The 24957-nt window shown below is 46.8% G+C and overlaps 1 protein-coding gene across 1 annotated transcript in view; it reads left to right on the forward strand.

Moving 5' to 3' along the window:
• LOC115462750 (deleted in malignant brain tumors 1 protein-like) overlaps positions 1-24957 on the forward strand; it is a 128890-nt gene that overhangs the window by 82857 nt on the left and 21076 nt on the right. The window contains exons 6-8 of the mRNA XM_030192732.1: positions 6030-6356; positions 21812-22213; positions 22614-22928. Of these exons, the coding sequence (XP_030048592.1) occupies positions 6030-6356; positions 21812-22213; positions 22614-22928 (1044 nt within the window). The remainder of the gene's footprint in view (positions 1-6029; positions 6357-21811; positions 22214-22613; positions 22929-24957) is intronic.

Consider the following 24957-nt stretch of genomic DNA (forward strand, 5'->3'; position numbering starts at 1 on the left):
CCCGTTATAAGCTAGGGGGCTATGCTGTCCCCGCCCATCAGCTTCTATTGCTTGCACTATCTATTTTACTGTTTGTATTATGCTGCGTTAGATAGGATCTTATTCACCCTCTAGATAAGATTCTCGTATGCCTTGGATCTCCGATACTCATATAGTTCTGGTTTCTTGTGCTCTATTTTAATGGTGTGCTCGTTTAAAAGAAATATAAGTTACAGCCCCTGCACTGTACTATCGTGTTAGTTTTTTTTTCAGGATGCTTTTTAATACTTTTTAATCATCGGTGAGCCTGACTATATTATAACGTTATCTACAGGAAATACTGCACTTCCTCGCTTGCATTGTGGTTTTCGTCCTCCGACTGCATACAGCCTGGACTGGCTTATTTTAAACACTTGTAATAATGAGCTATGTTATAATATTTCCTGATGAATATTTCCACGTCCTGAGAATGACAATCACTTTTAAATAATATGGTTCTATAATGAATTAAATTGTGTAAGTCTTTATAACAAGTTTAATATGAACTCGGATCGAACACAGAAAGTTACTTGAAATTACAATGGTTTATTGTTACATTAAGAGCTAGATAACCCCTTGTATAACTTATATGATAGTAGAAGTATTATGTACTATATAGCAGCATTTCTTTGCTTTTACCTTAATATATATGCATATAAAATATGATTTACCTTTCCGGTTGAGAAGATGATGGCTGCGTGCCATGAGAATACAGCGTTGCTTCACTTCTTCAGTTATTTCCTGTTGGTTCTTTATAACCCAACCTTCTCTTTCCTTCTAATGCTGCAGCTGTCCTGTTTGTCATCATTTAGACATATCATTTCAGTCATTGACTAGTATGTATGTTTTATGCCGTATCATTGGAAGTTCTTGGTGTAAGAATCACATGTTTTAATTTGTTTTTTTCCCCTTTCACCTGTTTAGCCACAAAAGCTTCCTGCCATCGCATTCGGGTTTATTTTATTTACTATGTTCCTTTTCTGAGTGTATGGGTATTAATTTGTCATACTTATGTGTATTAACTTGTCATATTTGCACCACGATTCTGGTGTCCTGTTTCAAAATTTATTGAATTATATGCTTCTCTTATATTTTCCTATTTAGATGCTACTTTCAACCTATCCGGTACCCGCCCCAAAAGCATTTAATATGTATTTACCTTTATTTCATTTATTCTAGGGGTATAGCTCCGGACTACACATGTTACAAAGCCTTTCTTGCCTTTTGTTGAAATCGGTGTTTCAGTAACATATATGGTTACCCCCACAGTCTGTTTCCTTTCCTTTTTTTTTAATATATACTCTATATGTTTATTTTGTTTGTTTATTGCTCATTCCTTTACTCCCCGGTACTAGGGAGAATATAAAGCTGCTTGATTAATGGTCCGCAATGCCTGTCCATCAATCTCTAAGTCCCACCCACTTCCCCATTTTCTGCATGCCATATATTTTTCAGACTTTTATGCTTGAACTGCGATGCTCAAGTTTTGTGTTTTAATTTTATGGTCATAGCTACACAACTTTTTTATTTCTCCACTTTATCTTTACATATAATTTACTTTCCTGTTGTACTACAGGTATAACTGTATGGATGAATTTATTTGTATTATTTGCCCCATCCTTGCTCACTTTTTTGTGTCCTCTTTAATGCTCTTGAGTTTCCTTCTCGTGGTTTGTTGAGTGGAAAACATATTGTCTAGCGAATGATGAACGTGAAATTTTTCACATTTTTTGTTCTGACTAATGTGTTCCAACTAATGGCTCTTTTATGGTTGTACCATCCCCCAAGAGCTTACATATGTTCAGTGTTACAAATCTTTCTTTTAATTTCCTTTTTTTATTATATCTATTTTATCTTTACTATCTTTGTAGTTTGTTTCAGGGGCTCTTCCCTGGGATAGGCTATATTTTTATTCTACTTTTTATTTCTATTTTCTTATATACCAGTGTCACGCTATAACCATTGGGTTTGATATCGATGCCTGGGGCTTACACCCATTGGAGGTGATCCTTCAATGGATGATGGTATCTCAATTAGTAGGAGCAGACTTCCATTCCATTTTCGGAGTGGCCTGCGGATTCGGCATTATTGCCCACGTAGGAGTTACTTGTATAGATGATCGCCGTGACAATAAAGGGACGCCTACGGCATTGGTTGAGATTGTGTACAAGATGACTCGGGCGTATCTAAATTCTTAAATGTTTTTTTGGTTGTTTGAATCGAGTAGAATCTTCAGTTGAATTGAGCAGAATCTTCATTCTAAATTTTTAATTATATATTAAAAATATCCTGTGGAGGTTAGTTGAATTGAGCGGAATCTTCATTTGAATAGAGCAGAATCTTCCTAATCAGCGAAAATCCATATGGTATCTGTTCTCCGAGTTCAGGGAACTAGTTTCGCAGCTTCCTGGACACTTTCAGGGGTAGTAGTCTCCCCTCCTTTGAGGGTTCTACCATTGGAGTGAATCATGGCCAATGGAGCTGAATCTTGGCTGCTAGTAGAGCAGAATCCTAGTTGTAGAAGCCTACCCTGGGGAACAGTTTTCTCGATTTTAAAGTAGGATACATAATAGCTGACACCATTCACTTTTTGTACTTTTTTCTTTAACTCTCCTTTTATCTTTCTGACTGTCATTTGTCTGTTAATTTAATCTGCGGTAAAAGCGTTGAGCTTCCCGCCAATTGGTAATTTTTATTTTGGGTCCCTTTGTTGGAATACATTAATAGATGCGTGTGTATGAATATGTTATGTCTCTGTATGTTCTACTATCAGGATAATCATTGCATGTTTTTGTAAACTGTTAGCACATTATCATTTCTAGGTCTCCTTGCTGTCTCTGAAGCTGCCTTTTGAACCACTGACCTTGTACCGGGTTCTAGATCTGGTCAATATATATATTACTAATTTAGGTCTGAAGGCAGGGCTTTAAATAGTGTTGGACTCAATCTCAAACATGTGCAGCTGATTCAAGATGGCTGCCCCCATCAGCAGAGATGCCTACGTCCAAATATGGGCTTCCTTCCTGAAGCTAATCAACACCAAGATGGCTTCCTAGGATAAGATCTATCCAAGATGGCTGACTCTTGAGCTATCCAAGATGGCTGCGGACATTGATCCAACCAAGATGACGGCTGCCAGAAATGGGAAACAGAAACAGACCCATCCTGGAGAAACCACATCCAAAATAGCCGGCTATCTCTGCCGGACCGCGCCTCGCCGGCGAATCGGCCGCGCAGGCCTGGAACCAGGTGAGGAACGTAACAGCTACGCAGACTGGGAGTGCATGTTTTCCCTTATCTCAACGATTGGCTGGTGAAGAACACCTCAGAGGCAGGAGCTCTACAGTCCATGCAGATGACTACTCAACTACTGGAGCTACTAGGGTTTGTGATAAATTACCCAAAGTCCCACCTTCTTCCAGTTCAGAGACTAGAATTCATAGGAGCCCTGCTGGACTCACAGATGGCTCATGCCTATCTCCCCAAAGCAAGGGCAGACAATCTTCTGTCACTGGTTTCCTTGGCCAGAGCGTCTCAGCAGATCACAGCTCGGCAGATGTTGAGGCTCCTGGGCCATATGGCCTCCACAGTTCATGTGACTCCTATGGCACATCTTCATATGAGATCGGCTCAATGGACCCTAGATTCCCAGTGGTATCAGGCTGCAGGGAATCTAGAGGATGCAATCCAGCTGTCCACAGTTTTTCACAATTCCCTGCAATGATGGACAATTCGATCCAATTTGACCTTGGGACGTCCCTTTCAAATTCCTCAGCCTCAAAAAGTGCTGACAACGGATGCATCGCTCCTGGGGTGGCGAGCCCATGTGGATGGACTTCACACTCAAGGACTCTGGTCCCTCCGGGAAACAGGTCTTCAGATCAATCTCCTCGAGTTGCGAGCGGTCTGGAACGCTCTAAAGGCTTTCAGAGATTGGCTGTCCCATCAAATTATTCAAATTCGGACAGACAATCAGGTTGCCATTTACTATATCAACAAGTAGGGGGGCACCGGAGCGCGCCCCCTGTGTCGGGAAGCTGTTCAGATGTGACTGTGGGCTCACCGTTACGGCATGCTTCTTCAAGCCACCTATCTGGCGGGCATAAACAACAGTCTGGCGGACAGATTGAGCAGGATTATACAAACTCACGAGTGATCGCTCAATTCAGGCATTGTTCACAAGATCTTCCAAGCGTGGGGCACCCCCTTGGTGGATATTTTTGCCACTCAGATCAATCACAAGGTCCCTCGAATCTGTTCCAGACTTCAGGCCCACGACAGACTAGCGTCAGATGCCTTCCTCCTTCATTGGGGGAAGGGCCTTCTGTATGCATATCCTCCCATTCCTCTGGTGGGAAAGACTTTGCTGAAACTCAAGCAAGACTGCGGCACCATGATTCTGATTGCGCCTTTTTGGCCGCATCAGATTTGGTTTCCTCTTCTTCTGGAGTTGTCCTCTGAAGAACTGTGGAGATTGGAGTGTTTTCCAACCCAAAAAGCAACACTGGGCCTTTAAGACCGGGACACTTGAAATTCTTTATTAAAGACCTGACACGGGCCGTGTTTCAGCGTTAGACAATGCCTGCCTCAGGGGTCTGATAACATAAAAAACAAATCAAAGAAAAGCATGTGATTTGACTTCAATGCCCCAAACGTCTGTAAAAGTAGTTCGTAGTCAGCCACGCGGGCAAAAACGAAGCTCAGCAGAAGAGCCTTTTCTATGCAGCGGATATTTCATCACCCTGGAGCATGAGGCCCCAAAATCGCGGCCTGATGCGACTTCTCCCCACCCAACAGCAAACCCCTCCCCCTGCGTGACCCCCCACTCTGGCATCAGATTCCTCCCCTCCAGGCTCAGGAAACCCCATTGCAGTAGCCTCCCCGGCTCAAACCCCCTCTCCTCCCCATAGATACCTTTAAAAGCAGTGGTGGTTCAGGCAGTGGCATAGCTAGACCTCACTGTGTGTGTGTCAGGAGGTCCAGAGCCCAAAGTGTGTGTGGGGGGGGGGGGGGAGGGAGCACTATTTGGCCTGCCTCCCTGCCGCTTCCCCACCGCCGCCGCGACCATTGCTTCACATACCTTGGCTGGTCTCTAACCCCCGGCACCTGAAACATTTGCCCAGCGCTGGTCTCCACCGCATTGCTTGCCCTGCTCTTCCCCTCACGTCATATGCATGCTCATTTTAGTGAAACTGAGCACGTTCGATTTCGTGCATGCTCAGTTCACTAAAACGAGCTTGCACACAAACTGAGGGGAAAAGCAGGGCAGGCAAAGTGGTGGAGAGCCCGAGACCAGCGCTAAACAAACCAATTTGCTATTCCACAAACCGGGGCCAACAAGAGAAAAAACTCAAGAACGAAACATCTGCAAACGAACACGATAGAGCGGAGGGACATCCAACAGCCCCTGAGTCTTCAGACCAAACAGGCCATGCAGGACAATACTGCTGCAACTGCTCAGCCAACGGAGCCTCATCGTACATAACCTTAAAAACCAACACTAATAATCTGAACTCAATGCACCAATGCAATTTCTGTAGCTGTGGGGTAATATGATCGAATTTACTTGCCCACCCATATCGAAACTAAGCTTAGCCAGTAAGCGGCAATTTTCAGTTCTCGCACATAAAGTTAGGGCAGAAAAAAAGGCAAACAGTTAACCCACCATGGTCTGAACATCAGCTGGTGCCCAGTTAACTTCTGGGTTCTGCCCAAATGTGTTGCCAGCCCCCTCCCTCCCCCACCCCAGAAGCACACAAGCCCCTTTCCACTCCCCCAGAGAGATCCATACCCATGTTCACAGCCCTTTCCAACCATCCCACTGAGGATAGCCCCCCCCCCCCCTCTGGTGGTCCAGTGGGGTGTTGGAGGCAACAGCAAACCCCACTGGCTCCTAGTGGCTGCCTGTACATAATGATTTCCATGAGCTCTCGGACTTCGGTAGAAAATGCTTTAGGAATACATTTATCCTTCTTTCACTATTTTCAAATCACTTCCCTTTTTTCTGCCAGGTATCTCCAATGTGCGTCTGGTGAACGGAAGCAGTGACTGTACCGGACGACTGGAGGTTTATTATGACAATGAATGGGGCACAGTGTGCAATGATGATTGGGATATCCGAGATGCCGCTGTGGTGTGTAAACAGTTGGGATGTGGACCTGCCACTGAAACCGTACAACAGAATCCTTTTGGCCCTGGTTCTGGTCCTGTGTGGTTGAAAAGAGTGTTCTGCAGTGGATCAGAGTCGTACCTTTCCCAGTGTGGATCCTGGACTTCCCAGCAGTTTGTCTGTAAGCACATACATGATGTCGGAGTTACCTGCGCAGGAGCAGACTCTGGTGTGTATCACTAAATCTTATTTTACAGTTCCAGAGCTCAGTGAGAAAGAATGGATTCTTTTGCTTACAAAGCAGTAGACAATGTACTTGCTTCTAGTAAAATACTAATTTGATTTTGAAAACCATGATTAGATAGTATCCATGGGTGATGGATAAGAAGGAAGGTTACTACCCCTGCAGGGAAAACCCAGCAGGCAAAAATGTAGTTCTGAAGTTTCCCTCAGTCCCACAGGGTACTCAGGGACCTTCTTTGTCAAACAGTTGACCTAGTCACAGAAAGAAACCAAAGAGAAAGATGAAAAACTATAAGATCCAAATCTATCAATGCGTCCCTGAGCAGTAGCTCTTCTGCTGATATGTATCGATGTCTCTGGGAATTGGGACATTTTGCCTTAAATATCTTGAAAAACAAAAAAACTAGCTTACAGCCATAAGTGAACCAGAAAAACGTCTAAATTTCTAGTTCCATTATGGCTTTGAGCTAGATGTTTTCAGGCTGAAAATGTACCATTTTTGAAAAAGTAAAGTCCCAGGGAAAAATAGAGAAAAAACGAGACAGATGGACATCTGTCTGGCATCATTCCTAGTGAATTGGTCATACAGACATCCCAGCAGTGCAGAACAACAGTGTGTGGACTTCACATAAAGGGAACCAGGCACAAATCTCACCTAAACCCCTTCATATTGTATTGTGAGCCCTCCAGGAACAGAGAATACCTACTGTACCTAAAGGTCTACCACTACCATGGCCCTCAGGCTTTCAGGTCTCATATATTTAGATGCAGGAGGTATTTCTATGTTCCAGGAGGGGTCACGTATTTGTACTGACATTCAAGAGTTAAAGTGGGAATTGAACCTGGGTCCCATTGTTCACTGTCCACTGCACTGACCACTAGGCTTCTCCATCCATTTGTCCATTGCTTTCTTAGGACTGGCCATAATATATGGAGCTGTCATAGAGCCTGGTGTCTACTGTCACATATTTTTTTGGGGGGGAGGAGGAGGTCAGTGACTACTGGGGGATTAAGAGGGGGTCATGCCTTCAGCCCTCCAGTGGTCAGCTGGTCAGTTAAGGCAACTTCTTCTGACTTATGAGCGAAACAGGTCTAGATAAAAATGTACTTCTTTTCTCTATTATCGCAGAAAAACGTCCAGATTATAAACCTGCCCACGTCCCGCCCAAAACACACCTCAAACACCCCCCTAGCTATTTGGACAAACAGTGAAAAATGTTCCAATTCTGCCTTTTTGAAATTCGTGATTTAGACATTTTGGTGAGAAAAACATCCATCTGCCACTTTTGAAAAGCTTTTCTCTTTTGAAATTGAGCACTTTAGGCTACCGATATTCAGCTGGCATCGGGCTGCACAGTGATTGCCCAATGCTGGCAGTCGGACTGGATATTCAATTGCCAGGATGTATTCAGCAACCAGGATTGAATACTCGTTTCATTTTTGACTGCAGCAACGTAACTGTTCAGTCCTAACTGGTTAAGGGGTCGTTTTCCAAAGCCACGGTAAAAAGTGGCCTACGGTACTGTGGGCGCATCTTTTTGGCACTCACTGGGCCACATTTTACCAGCACGCACCTATGTACAGCCTAAACCCTTACCACCAGCCACTGACCTAGCAGTAAGGGCTCACGAGCTACCCACGTGATAACCATGCAGCACGCACCAATGTGGTCATGCCCCTGCGGTAGGAAATAGAGAAATATTTTCTACCACGGGATTTGGCGCACGCCAAACTCGGAATTACCACATGCTACCCACATGTTACCCTCCCGTGGCTTTGTTAAAGGGCCTCCATGTGCTTAGTAGTTAACGATAGACCTGCTATTTAAGGGGCTTTTTGTAACCACTAAACATAGCTGGTTTGGTGCTGAATATGTCGCCCAATATAGCCGGTTATCTCCTACTGAATATCCACAGTTAGGTGCTAAAATGTTATTTAACTAGCCAGGTGCCATTCCTGGCCAGTTAAATAGTTTTGTGGTATCATTGCTCCTTGTTATTCTCAAGTTTTCCTTTTAATTTAGGGGTGTTGTCTGTAATGTGTTCCAAAAGTGTACAGTTGTCCTGACGTAGGGGTTGGGGGGCATCAAAAAGATCCTGCTTGAAGAAGAAAATAATAATATGTATCCCTTCTGCTTGAAAAAGGAATTGGACCTTACAAGTAGTTTTATGAAGTATAACTAGTTTGTCTTTTGTTCAATTTTGTTTTAATTCAGTCTTTATTTTTTTAAGATTTTATGTTTTTTTTATCCATATTCTTTTGATTTTTAATGTGTTTCGAGGCCCTTTTACTAAAGGGTGTTAAGCCATAATACACACTTAGGACAAGATTCTATATATGGCCCTGAAAATTTTAATCTATAGAATAGCGCTAAGGAGCATAAATTTAGGAGCATAACCTTTACAGAATAAGTCCCTAAATGCATAAACAGTGACTAATTGAAGGCGCCAGCAATTAGGCGCTGATGGGATCTATTCTGTAATAAAGCACACAAATTCTGTGAACACCCCTGAAACATCCCTGGCCACATCCCCTTGGATTTTCGAGCTATAAGATTTACACGTAGAGCATTATAGCTTCCACACGTAAATCCAAATTAAGTTGCAGGCAAATTGGCAATGCGCACTGATAGTCACCATATATAGAATCCCCCAGTTACTGCCATTTTCTATATATCGCAACCAGCGTTCTGTGCTGAAATCTAAGCGTATTCCATAACAATGTGCGTAACTAAATTGGTTTAACAAGCTAATCAGCGTTTTTAACAGCAATTAACAAGCAATAATAAGTTCTAATTGGCAATAATTAGAATTTATGCGCATAACTCGCTAGGGGGCCCTTTTACAAAGCCACATAAGTATTTACGCATGCCCAACGCATGCCAAAATGGAGTTACAGCCCAGCTACCAGTAATTTCATTTTTGGTGCGCATCCGATACGTGCATCCGAAAAATAATTGTTATTTTCAGATGCACACCAAGTGGCATTTGACACTCATAGGTCATTGCCATCCGGTTACCGCGTGAGACTTTACCGCTAGATCAATGGCTGACGGTAATGTCTCAGACCCAAAATGGACACACGCCAATTTTGATTTTGCTACACGTCTATTTTCGGCAAAAATTTTAAAAAAGGCATTTTTTGCAAGCATGCTGAAAAATGGATCTGTACGTGCCCAAAACACGCACCTACATTACCGCAGGCCATTTTTCAATGCACCTTAGTAAAAGGACCCCTAAGCATATTCTGTAACGCATAATGTGCAGAGCCAAAAAGGGGTATGATTATGGGTGGGGTAATGAGACTTTCGTGGACATTCCCAAATTTACGCCTGCTGTTATAGAATATGGCCCAGTCCATGTAAATCTACACTCAGGGATTTATGCCATGTTTTCATTGGTGTAAATGGACGCACATAGTTTTAAGCACTGGGGTATCAACTAAGCATATTCTATATCCCGTGCCTAAATCTTATAGAATACGCTTAGGTGAAAATTATTTCCTTGAGGATTTTCCAGGCACCATATATAGATTCTCCCCCTTATTGTGTGAAAAACAAGCTACTGCAAAATGCGTTAAAGTGTTTTGCAGTATTTTTTCAAAGGGGTGTGCCATAGGTGGAGAATGGGCATGGAAGTGTTAACCACCTAACACATTTACATTAGTGCACATTAATTGGTTAACACACAGGCGCTAAATCCTCTTGTGTTAAGTCTGCGTTATCTAGTTAGCACGCGTGAATCAGAATGTGTGTACTGTTCTAGTCAAAGTATAGAGTAGCTTCAACAGTCAGCTTAAACCATCCCAAGTAGAAGCTTTACCAGTAGACTCTCAGTTCTTAAGCAAATTTTCATTATTGTAGTAGTCCGAATAAACAAAGAAAATCCAACTTACAGTTCAGTTGCTTAGACAGAATTGTTGCCTTCTGCACAGAGTCTGCACCTAGCCACCCCAGAGGCAAGGAGTTGGCCAGAACCTCAGCCCAGCTGAAAGGAATAGCTGTATCTCTCAAAGGAAATAAGAGGGAGAAATTCAGGGTAAATAAAGGGGAATGACTTTGGAGATGGTGAAAAATCTTGATGGAATTACAGTAAATAAGCTGCTGATCACCAAGGCATACTAGCAAGACTGGGCTTTCTCACAAAGCCCACAGGGGCAGAGAGGGAGGGCTGGCCCTAGCTCAGAACCAAGATCCAATAGGGAGAGTTCACAAGGAGTCAAGGGGGGGGTGGAAGTCCCAGTACACAGTGCTATCTATTACACAGACAATGCAATATAATACAAATAATACTCATATTAAATATACATAACAATGCACCCTGCCCATGACACACCTCCTTCTGAAACAAAGTTACAAAATTAAATAGCACATGATTAGCGCATACTGACAGGCAAATTAGCATGTTTTGCTTTTTTCCCCCCACGTTAAGCCTGTACTAGCACTTAATGTGGTTTACTACAAGAACCCTGAGGTTTTCAGCTCAATATGCAGGGTACAAATGTCATCTCTCTATATAAAAGGCAACACCAACGTTCTATGAAGCCTCCAGACGGAAGTGTGAAGGGGAGAGATATCCGGTTTCCCCATGAGTGTCTGCCCCGCCCTCTCTGTAACACAAACAGTCAGTGAAGGAAAACAGCAGAGCACGAAATCAAATCGCTGGCTCTGTAACAGTGAAGGACTCAGAGGGGGGAGGGGAGAGAGGGCAGGGACACACACACTCCCACATGCACACAGAAGAAAACCTTGCTAGCCCCTGTTTCATTTGCATCAGAAACAGGGCTTTTTTACTGAAGGACTCAGAGGGGGGAGGGGAGAGAGGGCAGAGGGCAGGGACACACACACTCCCACATGCACACAGAAGAAAACATTGCTAGCTCCCATTTCATTTGCATCAGAAACGGGGCTTTTTTACTAGTAATGAAACAGGTGGGAAATCAGGAGACGAAAGGCAAACTTTGGTTCCAAACAAGGCAACTTTATTGCTAGCAAGTGAACAGCACCGAGTAGTCTCGGGACACTGTGTGTCATAAATCATCTGACACTTACATTTATACTTCCCTACTGGGCCTGCGCATTTGGCCCCTTACACATCACAACTGGCATGCGCAGTGAACACTTGTAGTTCTTACAGTACAAAATTGTAGTCCCAGTACATACTCACGTCATAACACTGAAATGATACTGGCAAGAAAAACGAAACTTAGCAGCTTATTCTTCACACACACACAATGCTCCTTTCTAGCACAGGAGATAAGGTTCGGCTCAGGAATGCAGGGGGTGTCAGCACCCTCCAAGGTCGCGTTGCTACATGCAAGCTGGTCTTGTATAGGCCTTGCAAACTACTGTTACAAGCTATATGTCTAATAGTCCTGCATTCTGTCCTTACATTAGTAAACAGCAACCTTCTTTCGTTAGTAAACAGTAAAACTGGATAAGGCACAAATGTCCAGTGCAGTAATAAGGTGTGGCTAAACAGCCAAAAGCAGAGGTAGAGTGCATAAGTATACGTCCATCAGTAGGCACAAAAACATGAGGTTGTCCTGTTGTTCAGCAGTATTCGGGTAGTATTCGGCGTTCCACTCCTTCATTCCCCCCTTTTGATACTTGAACATCCATTCTGGTGGAGAGTATCACCTCCATGAACCCTGAAAAGGAAAGAAAGGACAAGGATAGTCAGCGAGGGAGGCAACAAGCGAGCCCTAAGCCCCTGCGCAGCCGTTGGTTGCTTCGCCGGGGTTGAGACGGAGGGTCCCTAGAGGAATCCCCCCCCCTTTGTAGCCGGTCTTTTGCTGGCACAAGGGTAATGGCCCATGAAGTGACTCAGGGGGTTCAAAGTGCACATCAGCCACAAGGTGCTTCATCGTAAGCTTCATCAGACTGGGGAATGGGGGAGTACATCTGGAGAGCCATGAGCTGGGCAGCAGCCCGGCGGTCAGCGATGCTCTCCATGGTGGAGCGTAGACACCTGAAAACAAAGGGAAGAGATAAAGGAATTAGTAAACAGGACAACAAAAACAGGCCACCCATGACAAGGAGGCCTTGCAGGCTCCCGGAAGTTGGCAACCAGCTGGTTAGGGAGGAAGTCCAGTCCCACGCGCTGTTCCAGGTCTGGACGGGGACGTGGGCTAATTTGACCATCCGGTCAGTTATCTCTTTGATGACATGGCTCTGGTCATCAATCTGTAAGCAGCAATTACTGAGGTTAAACTTGCCACACACCCCGCCCTCCTGGGCTAGGAGGTAGTCAAGAGCCAAGCGATTTTGGTAAACTGCGGTAATGAGCTTAGTGTTTTGTCGGGCTAGGATATTGAGGGCAAAAGCCGAATCGTTAGTAAGGATTTCGAGCACGGCCTGTAGGCGAATAATGCGATTCAGCATATAGATAGGGGTTCGGTACCCGTATGTACCATCTTCAGCCCATGTGGCCGGTCCATAGTAATGAATGATGCGTTCTGGCGGCCACTCGTTGTCTTTCCAGTCTCCAATTTGGACTTTGGGCTTGGTGTTTAGAAAGGACCATTTACGTCTGGCAGGGTTATCTGGCCCCTTTTCCACGTATAGGGGGATACCCAAAGTTTCGCCAACTCGCAGGGGCAGAAGGAAAAAGCTAGGTCGAACAGTGCCCAAGAGACAGGTACCGTACCAGCGGGCCGGGAGCTGTTCGTAGGCCCTGCGCCCGCAGATATAGTAGTAGCCCTCCGGGGCTACCCACTTGAGGGAGGCGTTTCCTCCGTATGTCCATGTCGTGTTCAAGGTGGGTTCTGTCCAAATAGGCTCCGGGGCGGGCAGGTTATCCGTTTGCCACCAGGTCGTCCGGCTTCCATTATACTGAAGGACCCCCGTGCAAGCAGAATCTCCCACTGGTACAGAGTACCGCTTCGATGGCGCTCGACTAGCGCAGAGGGTACCTATGATATTTGTTCTTAGGGCCCATTCGTACGGCTTCGGCCGTTGGGGAAAGGTAATGTTAGTGGTGTTGAGTGCATCCCATGTTTGCTGTCGGATCTCTCTCGCTTCCCAGGGCCATTGTTCACCCATGTCGGTGCCTCCACAGACGAAACAGTTGGCAATTCCCAGGGAGAGGGCAATGTTTTCGGCCAAGTTGAGGAACATATTCCGGGCTTCTGGGGAAATGGGGAATTTAGTCTCGGTCTGTTCAGCACGAGCGATTTCATCGAATACCTCTTGGTAGCCGACGACAGTAGTCTGGTAGTGCGTAGGAGGCTTTCTTTCGAGGCTCTGATATATGGTAATATATGTCAACGGATCCATTCCTCCTCCGTCAATGCCAAGGCCCCACGTCCCTCTCCATGGCATATCGTGTCCTCGAATGGGCCAGTCTAGGGACACATAGTTACCAGAACCTCGACGAAACTCGCCCAGGCCGGTGCATCCGGCATATCCTCCACCCGTATAAGCACATACTCGGTCCCAGCCCGAGGCTCGAGTGTCACCGGCACATGGGAGCCAAACCCACGGAGAGCAGCATCTCATGTCTGGACTGAAGGGGCAGACATACTTGTGGTCGTTCACATATGCCTTACGCCAACTCTGGCTGCCACATTTGCGAGACCAAGGGTGTTTGTCCATGGCGACACAAACGTCGAAGGTTAGGGTTGCTACCGTTTGGATGCCACCGACAAGGATGCGAGTGGAATTTATGTAATACAGAATGCCATCTCCCTCGACTCCCGGAGGCCCGGCCACATACGCAGGGAGTCCTACGCTGAGGGTGACATTGTAGTATCTTGGCTTGGTAGGGCTATGGCAGATAGTGAGATTGCCTTGGAGGCATCTGTGGAACTGTTGGAGGCCATTCGGGGTTATGAGGGCACAAGTCGGGAGAAGCCGGCAATCGCCTTCCGGGGGCTGCGTCTGGTGAATGAGGGTGGTAACCAGGTGATATCCTCCCTCTATACGATGGCGCACCAGGCGCAAACATTCAGTGCAGTTCAGGCTCAGGGTGGCAGGATAGCTCGGGACTGCGCACAGGAGAAGGAAGATGCTCAGCATTATAGATTTGGTGGGAGGTATCCGAGCTTTTGCAGCAAGAAGATAATGAGGCCCACGATGAAGGCTGCGATAAACAGGGAGCCAAAAACGCAGTGGGTCCAGAAGCTGAGTTCCTGTTGCTGGGCAGGCATGAATCTGGTGGTTCACGTCTTTCTTAAGGTCAGCCGTAATGGAGCGTCTGGATGGTGATGAGCAGTCCAACGCTTCGGGGTGCTGTTAGTGGGAGCGGCAGGTTTCAGTCGGGTCCAATGTATCCACACCGAGCTTCCTGCAATTTTAACAGCGGTTGGGGTCGTTAGGAGAACAAGGGAGGGCCCCTTCCATTTGGGCTTTAGACAGTCAGATTCATCCCACTCTTTTACCCAGACCTCATCTCCTACCCTGAACCGATGTGTGGGATTGGTGAGAACCAAGGGAGCTACTCTTTCAGTGTATTGCTGGATGTCTTGCACTACCTCGTGTAATGCTTTCATCTGTCTCACTAAGGAACTCTCGCCCTGTACCTGCAAGGAGTCGGGAAAAGAGGGTAGTGGTGGTGGCCTAGCATACATCATCTCGTAAGGAGTAAGGCCCGTAGCCTTGGGGGTACACCTAAGATGTAGCAAGGCCAGTGGAAGCAGATCGGGCCATTTGGCTTTGGCTTCTTGGCATAGCTTGGCTAGCTGGTTCTTCAGGGAATGGTTAGCTCTCTCCACTATTCCACTGCTTTGGGGTCTCCAGGCACAATGTAACTTCCAATCGAGGCCCAGTCTCGTACTGAGCTGTTGAGTTACTTCACTGGCAAAGGCAGGACCGTTGTCGGAGTTTATCTGCTTGGGGAGACCGTATCTGGGTAAGATTTGATGAAGCAGTAGGGAGGTGACTTCTTTAGCCATTTCCGTTCTAGTGGGCTGGGCTTCAATCCATCCGGTGTAGGTACACACGGCGACGAGGATAGCTTTGTAGCCCCGGGCCGGGGGCATGTGTGTAAAGTCAATCTGGCAGACTTGGAAAGGGCTAGTGCCTCGGAGAACATGTCCTGGCATAGGACCGGGCCCCGTTCGAGGGTTGTTCCGGGCACAAGTTGCGCATCGGCTGGAAGCATTTTTGGTCCACAGGGACAGTTTGTTGATGTAGTAAGTTTTCTCGAGTAGGCGCCCCAGGGCGTCCCTGCCCAGGTGGGTACGATCGTGAGCCTCCTTGGCCACCGTCCAGGCCAAGGCTTCGGGTATCCATATGCGCCCATCCTGTAGTACCCACCAGCCATTGCGTGACTCCAGGCCTTCTTGTCGGGCCCATTCCGTTTCTTGGGAGGTGTAGATGGGGATTTCTGTAGGGAGATGGACGACGAGTACAGGGTCAGAAGAGTGAGTAGAGCAAGGGAGCAGACTTGCCCTTTTTGCGGCATCATCCGCTCGTTGGTTACCGCGGGCAATAGGGTCCGTCCGGCCGGTGTGGGCCCTACAATGCATTACAGCTACTTTCTTTGGCTTCCACACCGACTCGAGTAATTGGCAAATCTCAGTGGCATTTGCGAGTCCTTTTCCCTCAGCTGTCAGAAATCCCCTCTCCTTGTACAAGGCTCCATGCACCTGGAGGGTGAGGAAGGCGTATTTGGAGTCAGTGTAAATGTTAACAACTTTTCCTTCAGCCCACAGGAGGGCTTTGGTGAGGGCGATTAGCTCCGCTTTCTGGGCTGACGTTCCGGGCGGCAGGGCCATAGCCTCGATCACGTGGTCCTCAGATACAACAGCATAGCCAGCTCTTCGACTTCCCTCTATTACTTGGCTACTTCCATCGGTGAACAGGGTGATGCCCCCTTGCCAGGGTTGGTCCTTGAGGTCAGGTCTGCTAGAATGCACTGTGGCCATTACCTCCTCACAGTCGTGTAATGGCGGTTCAGGGGCCGGGAGGAGGGTGGCAGGATTGAGGTTGGTCGTGTCCAGGATCCGCACCTCCGGATTTTCGCACAGGAGGGCTTGGTATTTAACCAATCGGGAGTTGGTCATCCATCTAGGTCCGTGGCTCTCGAGTAGGCCGCGGATGGTGTGGGGTGTGGTCACAAAAAGTGTTTGGCCAAACGTGAGTTTATTGGCCTCATGTATCAGCAGACAGGCCGCTGCAATGCTTCGGAGACAGCCCGGCCATCCTCGTGCCACGTTGTCCATGCTCTTGGAGAGGTATGCTACAGGGCGTTGCCAGGTGCCGATCAGTTGGGTGAGGACTCCAAGTGCCAGTCCCTTCTTTTCGTCGACGAACAAGTGGAACGGCTTAGTCACATCTGGCAGTCCGAGCGCTGGTGGGGCCACAAGGGCCTCCTTGAGGTCCTGAAGGGCTTTCAGTTCGTTTTTCTCCCACTGGAGGTTTTGGCCCTCGAGTTCAGGTCCTTTTAGCTTGGCGTACAGATCATGGGTCAGAACAGCGAAGTTGATGATCCATATCCGGCAGTATCCAGCGGCTCCGAGGAGTGCTCGCAATTCCTTCTTATTCACAGGGGTGGGTTGATTGCGGATAGCTTGGGTTCGGGGGGTACCGAGCCTTCGGGTTCCTTCTCGGAGGCGAAACCCCAGATACTCGACTTCGATCTCGCATATCTGGGCCTTTTTGCGACTGGCCCGGTACCCCTGGGCTTCCAGGGTTTTCAAGAGGTAAAAAGTAGCTTCTGCACAGTCCGTGTACGTTTCCCGGGCCACCAACAAGTCATCCACGTATTGGACGACCGGCCCGTACTCATCTTGGTACATTTTCAGGTCCTGGGCGAGCTGGTCACCAAAGAGGGTAGGGGAGTTCTTGAATCCCTGGGGGAGTCGGGTCCAGGTAAACTGCTGCTTATTACCAGTCTGTAAGTCTTCCCACGTGAAGGCAAACAACTTTTGGCTGTCGGCAGCAAGAGGGATGGAGAAGAAGGCGTCCTTCAAATCAATGACACTGTACCACTTGGTCTGGGATGGCACTTGGGCTAGGATGGAGTAGGGATTCGGTACGAGGGCAACTATGTCGGCCACCTGGTTGTTAACTTTCCTTAGGTCCTGGACGGGTCTGTATTCGGATGTTCCTGGCTTCTTAACGGGCAACAATGGGGTATTCCACGCGGATCTGATCGGTTTAAGGACCCCTTGTTGGAGGAGTTTCTGTAGATGAGTTTGCATACTATGCCGGGCTGCATAGGGGATGTGGTATTGTCCTTGGTTGACAACTTGAGCATTTGGTTTGAGTTCAATCCAGATGGGGATAGCGTTAACGGCCAGTCCTCCGGGGTTCACTTCTGCCCATACATCAGGCACTTCATCCATTATGGCTCGCCTCTGCTGGGCAAAAGGGGTATTCTGGTCGTAACGGCAGCTGCCAGGCCCTACGGTTGGGGGAGCGTGTAGTCTCCATTCTTCCCTTACCGGGCAGATAAGTGTCACTGGCCGATCTTCAAAGCGAGCTTCCACTTCACCCGTGGTCTTGAACTTCAAGGTGGCCTGGAGCTTACAGAGTAGGTCTCGACCAATCAAGGGGACTGGACATCCAGGGATGTGTATGAACTGATGAGACACCATTGTCCCTCCGATCTGGACTTGGCGTTCCTTGAGGAGGGGGGCTGCAAGGGATTTCCCGGAGGCTCCCACAATTGGTATAGTTTCTTTCGTGGCTGGGGCTATGGCGGTGGTGATAACAGATCGTTGGGCCCCCGTGTCTAGTAAGGCCTTCATAGACTCTGTCCCCACCCGAATTTCCACCAGAGGGTCAGTGGGGACTCTGCCCTCCCGGTCTCTTCATGCGGTACTGTCTCGGGTAGCCTCCATAGCCATCTGCCATTCTCTCCGGTCATCCCGTCCCCTGTCTCTTCGACCCCGGCTCCGGCCTCGTCTGGGGGCCCCTGCACGGTCATCCGTCTCCTCCTCTCTGGGCTGGTCCCATGTTGCTTCTTCTCTCGGGTGGTCCCGTATCTCCTCTGGGCAGTCAGCCCACCAGTGCCCTTCTTGTCTACAATTTGCACACTGGTTACGTCCTATGGGGGACCGTGCTCCTCTTGTCTTTCTGCCCCTCCCCCTTGGTCTAGACCTCAAGCGTTCTTCCAGTACCGTGGCCAACACATCTGCCTTCTCCCGCATCCGTCTAGTCGACTCCTTCCGGGCCTCTGTCTTCTCTTCTTGGTCGCGATACCCAAATACGCGGTCAGCTATAGCTTTTAATTGGCTGAGGCTCATCCCTTCAAACCCTTCCGTTCTCTGCAGCTTCCTTCGTATATCCGGTGCTGACTGGCTAACAAAACTCATAACTATGGTTGGGAGGTTCCTGGGGTCTTCGGGGTTTATCGGGCTGTGCCTTCTAAATGCCTCCATAAGCCGTTCCAGAAAATCCCCCGGACTCTCGTCCTTTTGTTGGACTACACTGTGAATTTTCCCCATATTGGTAACCTTCTGTTTCCCCTTCTTTAAGGCGGCCAGGTAAGCCTGCTGGTATCGGCGGATAAGGGTTTGGCCTTCAGCGGTTCGGTAGTCCCACGCAGGAGCAGCGAGGGGCGCCTCCGTCTCTATTAGATTCTGTAAGTTGGCATGGGTGGGGTTCGCATCCCGGACAGCTTGCTCCATATTTTGTTGTAAAAGGCGGCGTTCTTCAGTGGTCAGGATGTGGGCGCTCAACTGCCTAAGGTCTCCCCAAGTCGGATTATAACTGTATATAATGCCTTCCACCAGCTCCACCAACTGCTCGGGTTTCTGGTCGTAGGACGGCCCATGCAATTTCCAGTTATACAAGTCGGCACTCGAGAAGGGAACGTGGCTATAAACTGTTGATTCAATGGGCTGGCCCCCCCCTTCCGCCGGGTTAGGGGTATAGGTGGTAGATTGTCGAACTGGGAATAGGTTAGTGGCTCCCTCTTTCCTGCTCGAAGGGAGGGCATTGCGCGGACTCGATTGGGGGAACCGAGTAATGTTCTTCACAACCCGTTTACTCTTCCGTATGGTTGCGGGGCCCGGTGACTCAGGTGAGTCTGGACGGGACGTCTCTCCGGCCTCCGACTCTGACCCGGAAGCATCAGCGTTATCCGGGCCCTCCTCCAGGCTCGCGATGTCGGGGTATATCGGGGCATACGGCGGTGGCGCGATGTCGTCTTCGTATATTTCCGCCGTAGCAAGTATCGGGGCCTTTGGAGGCTTCTTTTTGGGCAAACCCTGAACTTTCCCTAGGGTTTTCTTTGGGGGTTTCATTCTAGAAAGTGTGCTGGTCGTACTGGGCGTAGCTCCTACCTTACCAATGGTAGCAGGGGGCGTGGTCTCAGTGGCTTCAGCGCTAGGGGCGGTAGGCCGTATGGGGGCGGTCCCTGCGGCCTTCTGAACGGCAGCGGTTGCCGAGCTTTGGAGAGCGAAGGCATGGGTCGGCAGGGCCTTAAGTTTAGTTTTCCGGCCCTTTCTCTGCTTTACCACCATGAGGGCGGCCTTTTCTACCTTCCGTTGGGCCCAAGCCGGCGGGTCCCGGACTACATCCAACCACGCTTCTATGTATGGGATGTCCTCGGGACAGCCTGGGTTTCCCTCAACTATAACAATATTCATGACCGCCGCCACTTTTTCATACTCGAATGACCCTCCCGGGGGCCATTCGGCAATTCCTAGCCCTGGCCACATAAATTGACATCTCTGTATCATCCCGGCCCTGCTACATTTATCTTGGTCGAACACTTCGCTAAAGTGTTCCGTCATTAAGTCTAACGGTGAAGACCCACCCCCCGCCCATCCTAACCTGAGTGCCAAAGGACAGGTGACGGACAAAGGGGGAAGGGGCGGTGGAGGAGTAAGGGGTCTCGTTCCACCAGACACAAAAGGGTCAACACTCGGCCTGACCAGGACGCGGTCGCCCGGCCTGGAACTGCAAGCCCATCCACACACTTTCATACGCCACAAGAAACCCTCCCGTTCACCGCTCGGTTTCGTCGCCGGAGCCTAGTGAGTTTCGGGACCTAGTCGTATACCAATAGTCCGTATTAGTCACTGGCTAAAAGAGGGTGATCACGCCTCTTCTTCGGTCCTTACTGGGCCGGTCACTACGTAGAGTATACTCGCCTGTCCGCCGGGGTCGCAGGCTGCGCCGTCGTACGCTTCTTTCTGAAATAGAAAAGGTGCCTTGCCGGAACCACACAGCCCCCTCTACAGTCAGGCGGAGTTGATCGACCCTCCTCCGGGAGATGGACGCTGAAATCAGCGGTGGCCACTCACCACCTTCTCGGGTGGGGATCGATAACCCGACTCGACCGCAGTGGGGGAGGGGAAGAATATAATCCGATTCCCCTTTCTACTTCTGTCCCATCTGGGTCGCCAATGAAACAGGTGGGAAATCAGGAGACGAAAGGCAAACTTTGGTTCCAAACAAGGCAACTTTATTGCTAGCAAGTGAACAGCACCGAGTAGTCTCGGGACACTGTGTGTCATAAATCATCTGACACTTACATTTATACTTCCCTACTGGGCCTGCGCATTTGGCCCCTTACACATCACAACTGGCATGCGCAGTGAACACTTGTAGTTCTTACAGTACAAAATTGTAGTCCCAGTACATACTCACGTCATAACACTGAAATGATACTGGCAAGAAAAACGAAACTTAGCAGCTTATTCTTCACACACACACAATGCTCCTTTCTAGCACAGGAGATAAGGTTCGGCTCAGGAATGCAGGGGGTGTCAGCACCCTCCAAGGTCGCGTTGCTACATGCAAGCTGGTCTTGTATAGGCCTTGCAAACTACTGTTACAAGCTATATGTCTAATAGTCCTGCATTCTGTCCTTACATTAGTAAACAGCAACCTTCTTTCGTTAGTAAACAGTAAAACTGGATAAGGCACAAATGTCCAGTGCAGTAATAAGGTGTGGCTAAACAGCCAAAAGCAGAGGTAGAGTGCATAAGTATACGTCCATCAGTAGGCACAAAAACATGAGGTTGTCCTGTTGTTCAGCAGTATTCGGGTAGTATTCGGCGTTCCACTCCTTCAGTAATAAATAAATACATAAATAAATAAGCTACCAAAAGCTAGCTGGTCTCCCCGAGAGTCTTGTCTCTATATCTAACACTGGCAGCCATCTTGCCCCTGGTACAGCAGTTGTTATGGGGACCTCTAAAGGCCAGACAGCAGTAAGGTAACACCAGTAAGGATGAGCTTTCATTTGAAATATCACAAACACTAGAAAAAAAGAAATCCATTTCATTTTGTAGGCTTTTCAAAATGAAACTATATTAAAAAGAGAGAACATTTTTTTGTTTTGTTTCATTTCTCTTCCAATGGTTGTACAAAATTGGGAAAACAATGAAAAACTCCAGCAATGAAATGAAAACAAAACTCCATGACGTAGCCCTCCCCACCTCTTGACGAGAGTTGGATGGAAAGGAGAGAGACCACACATGAGAGAAAGGCCTGTGAGCTCAGTAAACCTGTGTATTACAGCCTCCGTTTTCCCTTTGTAGGTATCTCCAACGTGAGTCTGGTGAACGGACGCAGCCAGTGCGCTGGGAGACTGGAGGTTTATTCCAATCACACATGGGGAAGAGCTCACTCTGACATATATGACCATATGCTATGGAACCTGCCAGAAGCTACTGTGGTATGTAAACAGCTGGAATGTGGACCTCTTCTGCAAGTGAGCCCAAAGCAAGATCTGAAGGAAAAGAGAACATATCGTTTAAAGGCAATTGAAGGAACTAGTGCAGGTATCTCAGAAGATGAGCTGCCAGAAAACGTACACACAGAGTATTCACCCTTGAGTGTTTTCTGCAGTGGTGCAGAGTCCTCCGTCTCACAGTGTGGAACCAAGAGCAGAATGACCCAGGACTATTATCAGCACATCTATATTCAGTGCTCAGAATCAGGTACCAGAATGTACAAACTTCTAGTTCTTTTAAAAGTAAGACCCCATGAGTGGAAAATAGATCAAAGTTGGGCACCCACAGATGTCCCAGTCAATATTCAGCCAGTAGCGGTCAGTGATTTTAAACACTAACTTTCACTGACTAAATTAGTCCTGGATATTCAACTGCCTTGGATAAATCTCTTTATAAAAGTGGTTACAAATTCAAATAAATATATAAAGGCCGGCCCATATTCAGGTACCAGCATTGAATATCCAAACCTGACCGGACTCATGGATTTTAAGCATCGGACACTATCCGTTTACTCACTCTGAATATTCAGATTTTTTTGTCTGCTGTGGTGGCATTTAAAATAAAAATGATGACCACCAGTCTTTTTATCTTGTCTTGTTTTTCTTAGGTGTTTCTGGTGTGAGGTTGGTGGATGGAGACAACTCCTGTGCTGGGAGAGTAGAGGTTAATTACAGTAATGCCTGGGGCACCATCTGTGACTATAGATGGGACATACAGGATGCCACAGTAGTGTGTAGAGAGCTCGGTTGTGGGTCTGCAGTGGAAGCAACACAAGGTGCTCATTTCAAGGCTGGTTCTGGTCCGGTTTGGCTGAAGGCTGTTTTCTGCAGTGGAAATGAAACTCAGTTTTCTCAGTGTGGATCTGTGATGTCAGAACTCTATCCATGTGACCACAGCCGGGATGCTGGAGTTATCTGTTCAGGTAAGGACACTTTCTTTTCTACATAAAATATTTAATCCAATATGAACCAACCATCTACTCGCACTCTGTCTCCTACTTTCATCCCTTCTATCTGTTATATCCTCAATCTTTCAATTTACCACTGCAACTGTTCCTGATGCCTTCAAACATGCTGTAGTCACACTACTTCTCAAAAAACCCTTCATTGGACCCTACCTGCCCTTCCAACTATTATCCTATCTCCCTCCTCCCTTTCTTATCTAAGCTTTTCACTGCCATTGCCTTGACTTTCTTTCATTTGAAGCTATTCATGATCTAACCACAATCTAGCTTTCGCCCTCTACATTGAACTGAATGTAGCTTCCTCGTCTCAGAAGGCCCTGCAAGCTCTATTATTAACCATGGCCGAATACCTCAAGCTTGCAATTCACCTCTGAGCTCAGAGACAATTAAACTAACCTCGTCTCCAAAGTCCTAGATCACGGAGAGGAAAGAAAACTAAAAGGATTTTAAGAGCCAGTAACCAGACAGATGGTAAGTACAAGTTACTAGTTGTTTATTTAAACCCAAAATGGGGTATAGAAAATGTGGTGTTGTTAACACATTAGGTTCTTTTGTTGCATAAACATACATTTTAACATAAACTAATAATAGAAATTTTCCTAACAGGTGTAGCGGTGTAGCTTAAGAACAACAGTGAAACCATCAGATAAGTATTAACCAAAGTATCTTATTTGCTCTCTCTTACTCTATAGTTATAACTTTCCTTTATAGTCTCAAGAATTTATTCTTTTTGAACTAATTTATGTCTTTCAGGTGTGAACAAAAATAACTGACAAAATCTCAGCAAAAAATGCTTATAGAAACAATATCCCAAGCTGAAAGATGCCTATCTGGGCTAAATACTTTTTCATTCACACCGTGATGCTTATGTGTTTAATATGTTTAATGGAGGAAAAGACCTCAAAAGTCTAGGCAGAGCAGCGAGTGTAATAGTGCCGGCATATAAAAGACTCCAGTATTATCATAGGTCAAAAAACCTCCACATATTTTAATTCAAGTTCGCTGGCTTAACCTATAACTTTTTTTCTAAATTGTATAAACTTAAACACACATTTAAAGACACTTACAGATTTTATCACAACTTCTATAAAACTAGAAATTTTCACTCCAATTGAATTCTGCATCACCCCACATACATGCCTGAGTGATGCCCACTAAAAAAAAAAGATCCAAAGCTCAGAGCAATGGGGCAAGCCGCAGACAACGCAGCTCCGTGTAGGAAGCTCAGAACCACTTCTGAAGCCACAGCACTGCCACCAACAATCACGAAGAAGCCTGGAGCCACCCCCGGACCCCTGGTAAAAAGAAAAAAAAATATATATATATAACCCACTGGGTTACATTTGTGCCCTCTTTAACCAAATATTGTCCTCAACATTTTACATAAACATTCCAACTTCAGATCAAAACAGGTAATACATAATGTTCGCTGAGAAAGGTAAGACATTTTCCTTTTGTTGACCTTCCAGAACAACATGTAGGTTCAGGTGTACTCTCATTCACATCGATATCAGTCACATCAAATTCTGTATCACTTCCTCACACTTTCAACATCAGTCACATCAGACTCTTATCTCTCTATTCACATTCTCAATGCTAACATGACTGTGTATAATATACCATTTTTGTTCAGTGGTTGTTTTTTTCAGGTATTACAGTATCTTTTTCATCCATTACAGACTTTTTCTTGGGGATTACCTTCTGAGGTACTGGGTCATCTAATGTGTCTTCTACATCCCATGGATACAATTTTAAATGATCCCGATGAAGGGTTTTTACTTCCCCTAAAACTAAAGAGGTTCATGTTATAAAGCATATGAGAAATAATGATTTTCAAGCTAAATAGCAAGGAAACGTAATTCCAATAACAGAAGATTGGATATCTATGCCTGTGCTTTAAAAGCTAAGTATTTGTTCTTCTATGTATAAATTGATGAAAAGTTGACCAGTTAAAAAAACAGCTGATTCATACATACGTTTGATTGTA

This window comes from Microcaecilia unicolor, chromosome 2, assembly GCF_901765095.1.
Source record: "Microcaecilia unicolor chromosome 2, aMicUni1.1, whole genome shotgun sequence".
In the NCBI taxonomy this organism is placed as follows: Eukaryota; Metazoa; Chordata; class Amphibia; order Gymnophiona; family Siphonopidae; genus Microcaecilia; species Microcaecilia unicolor.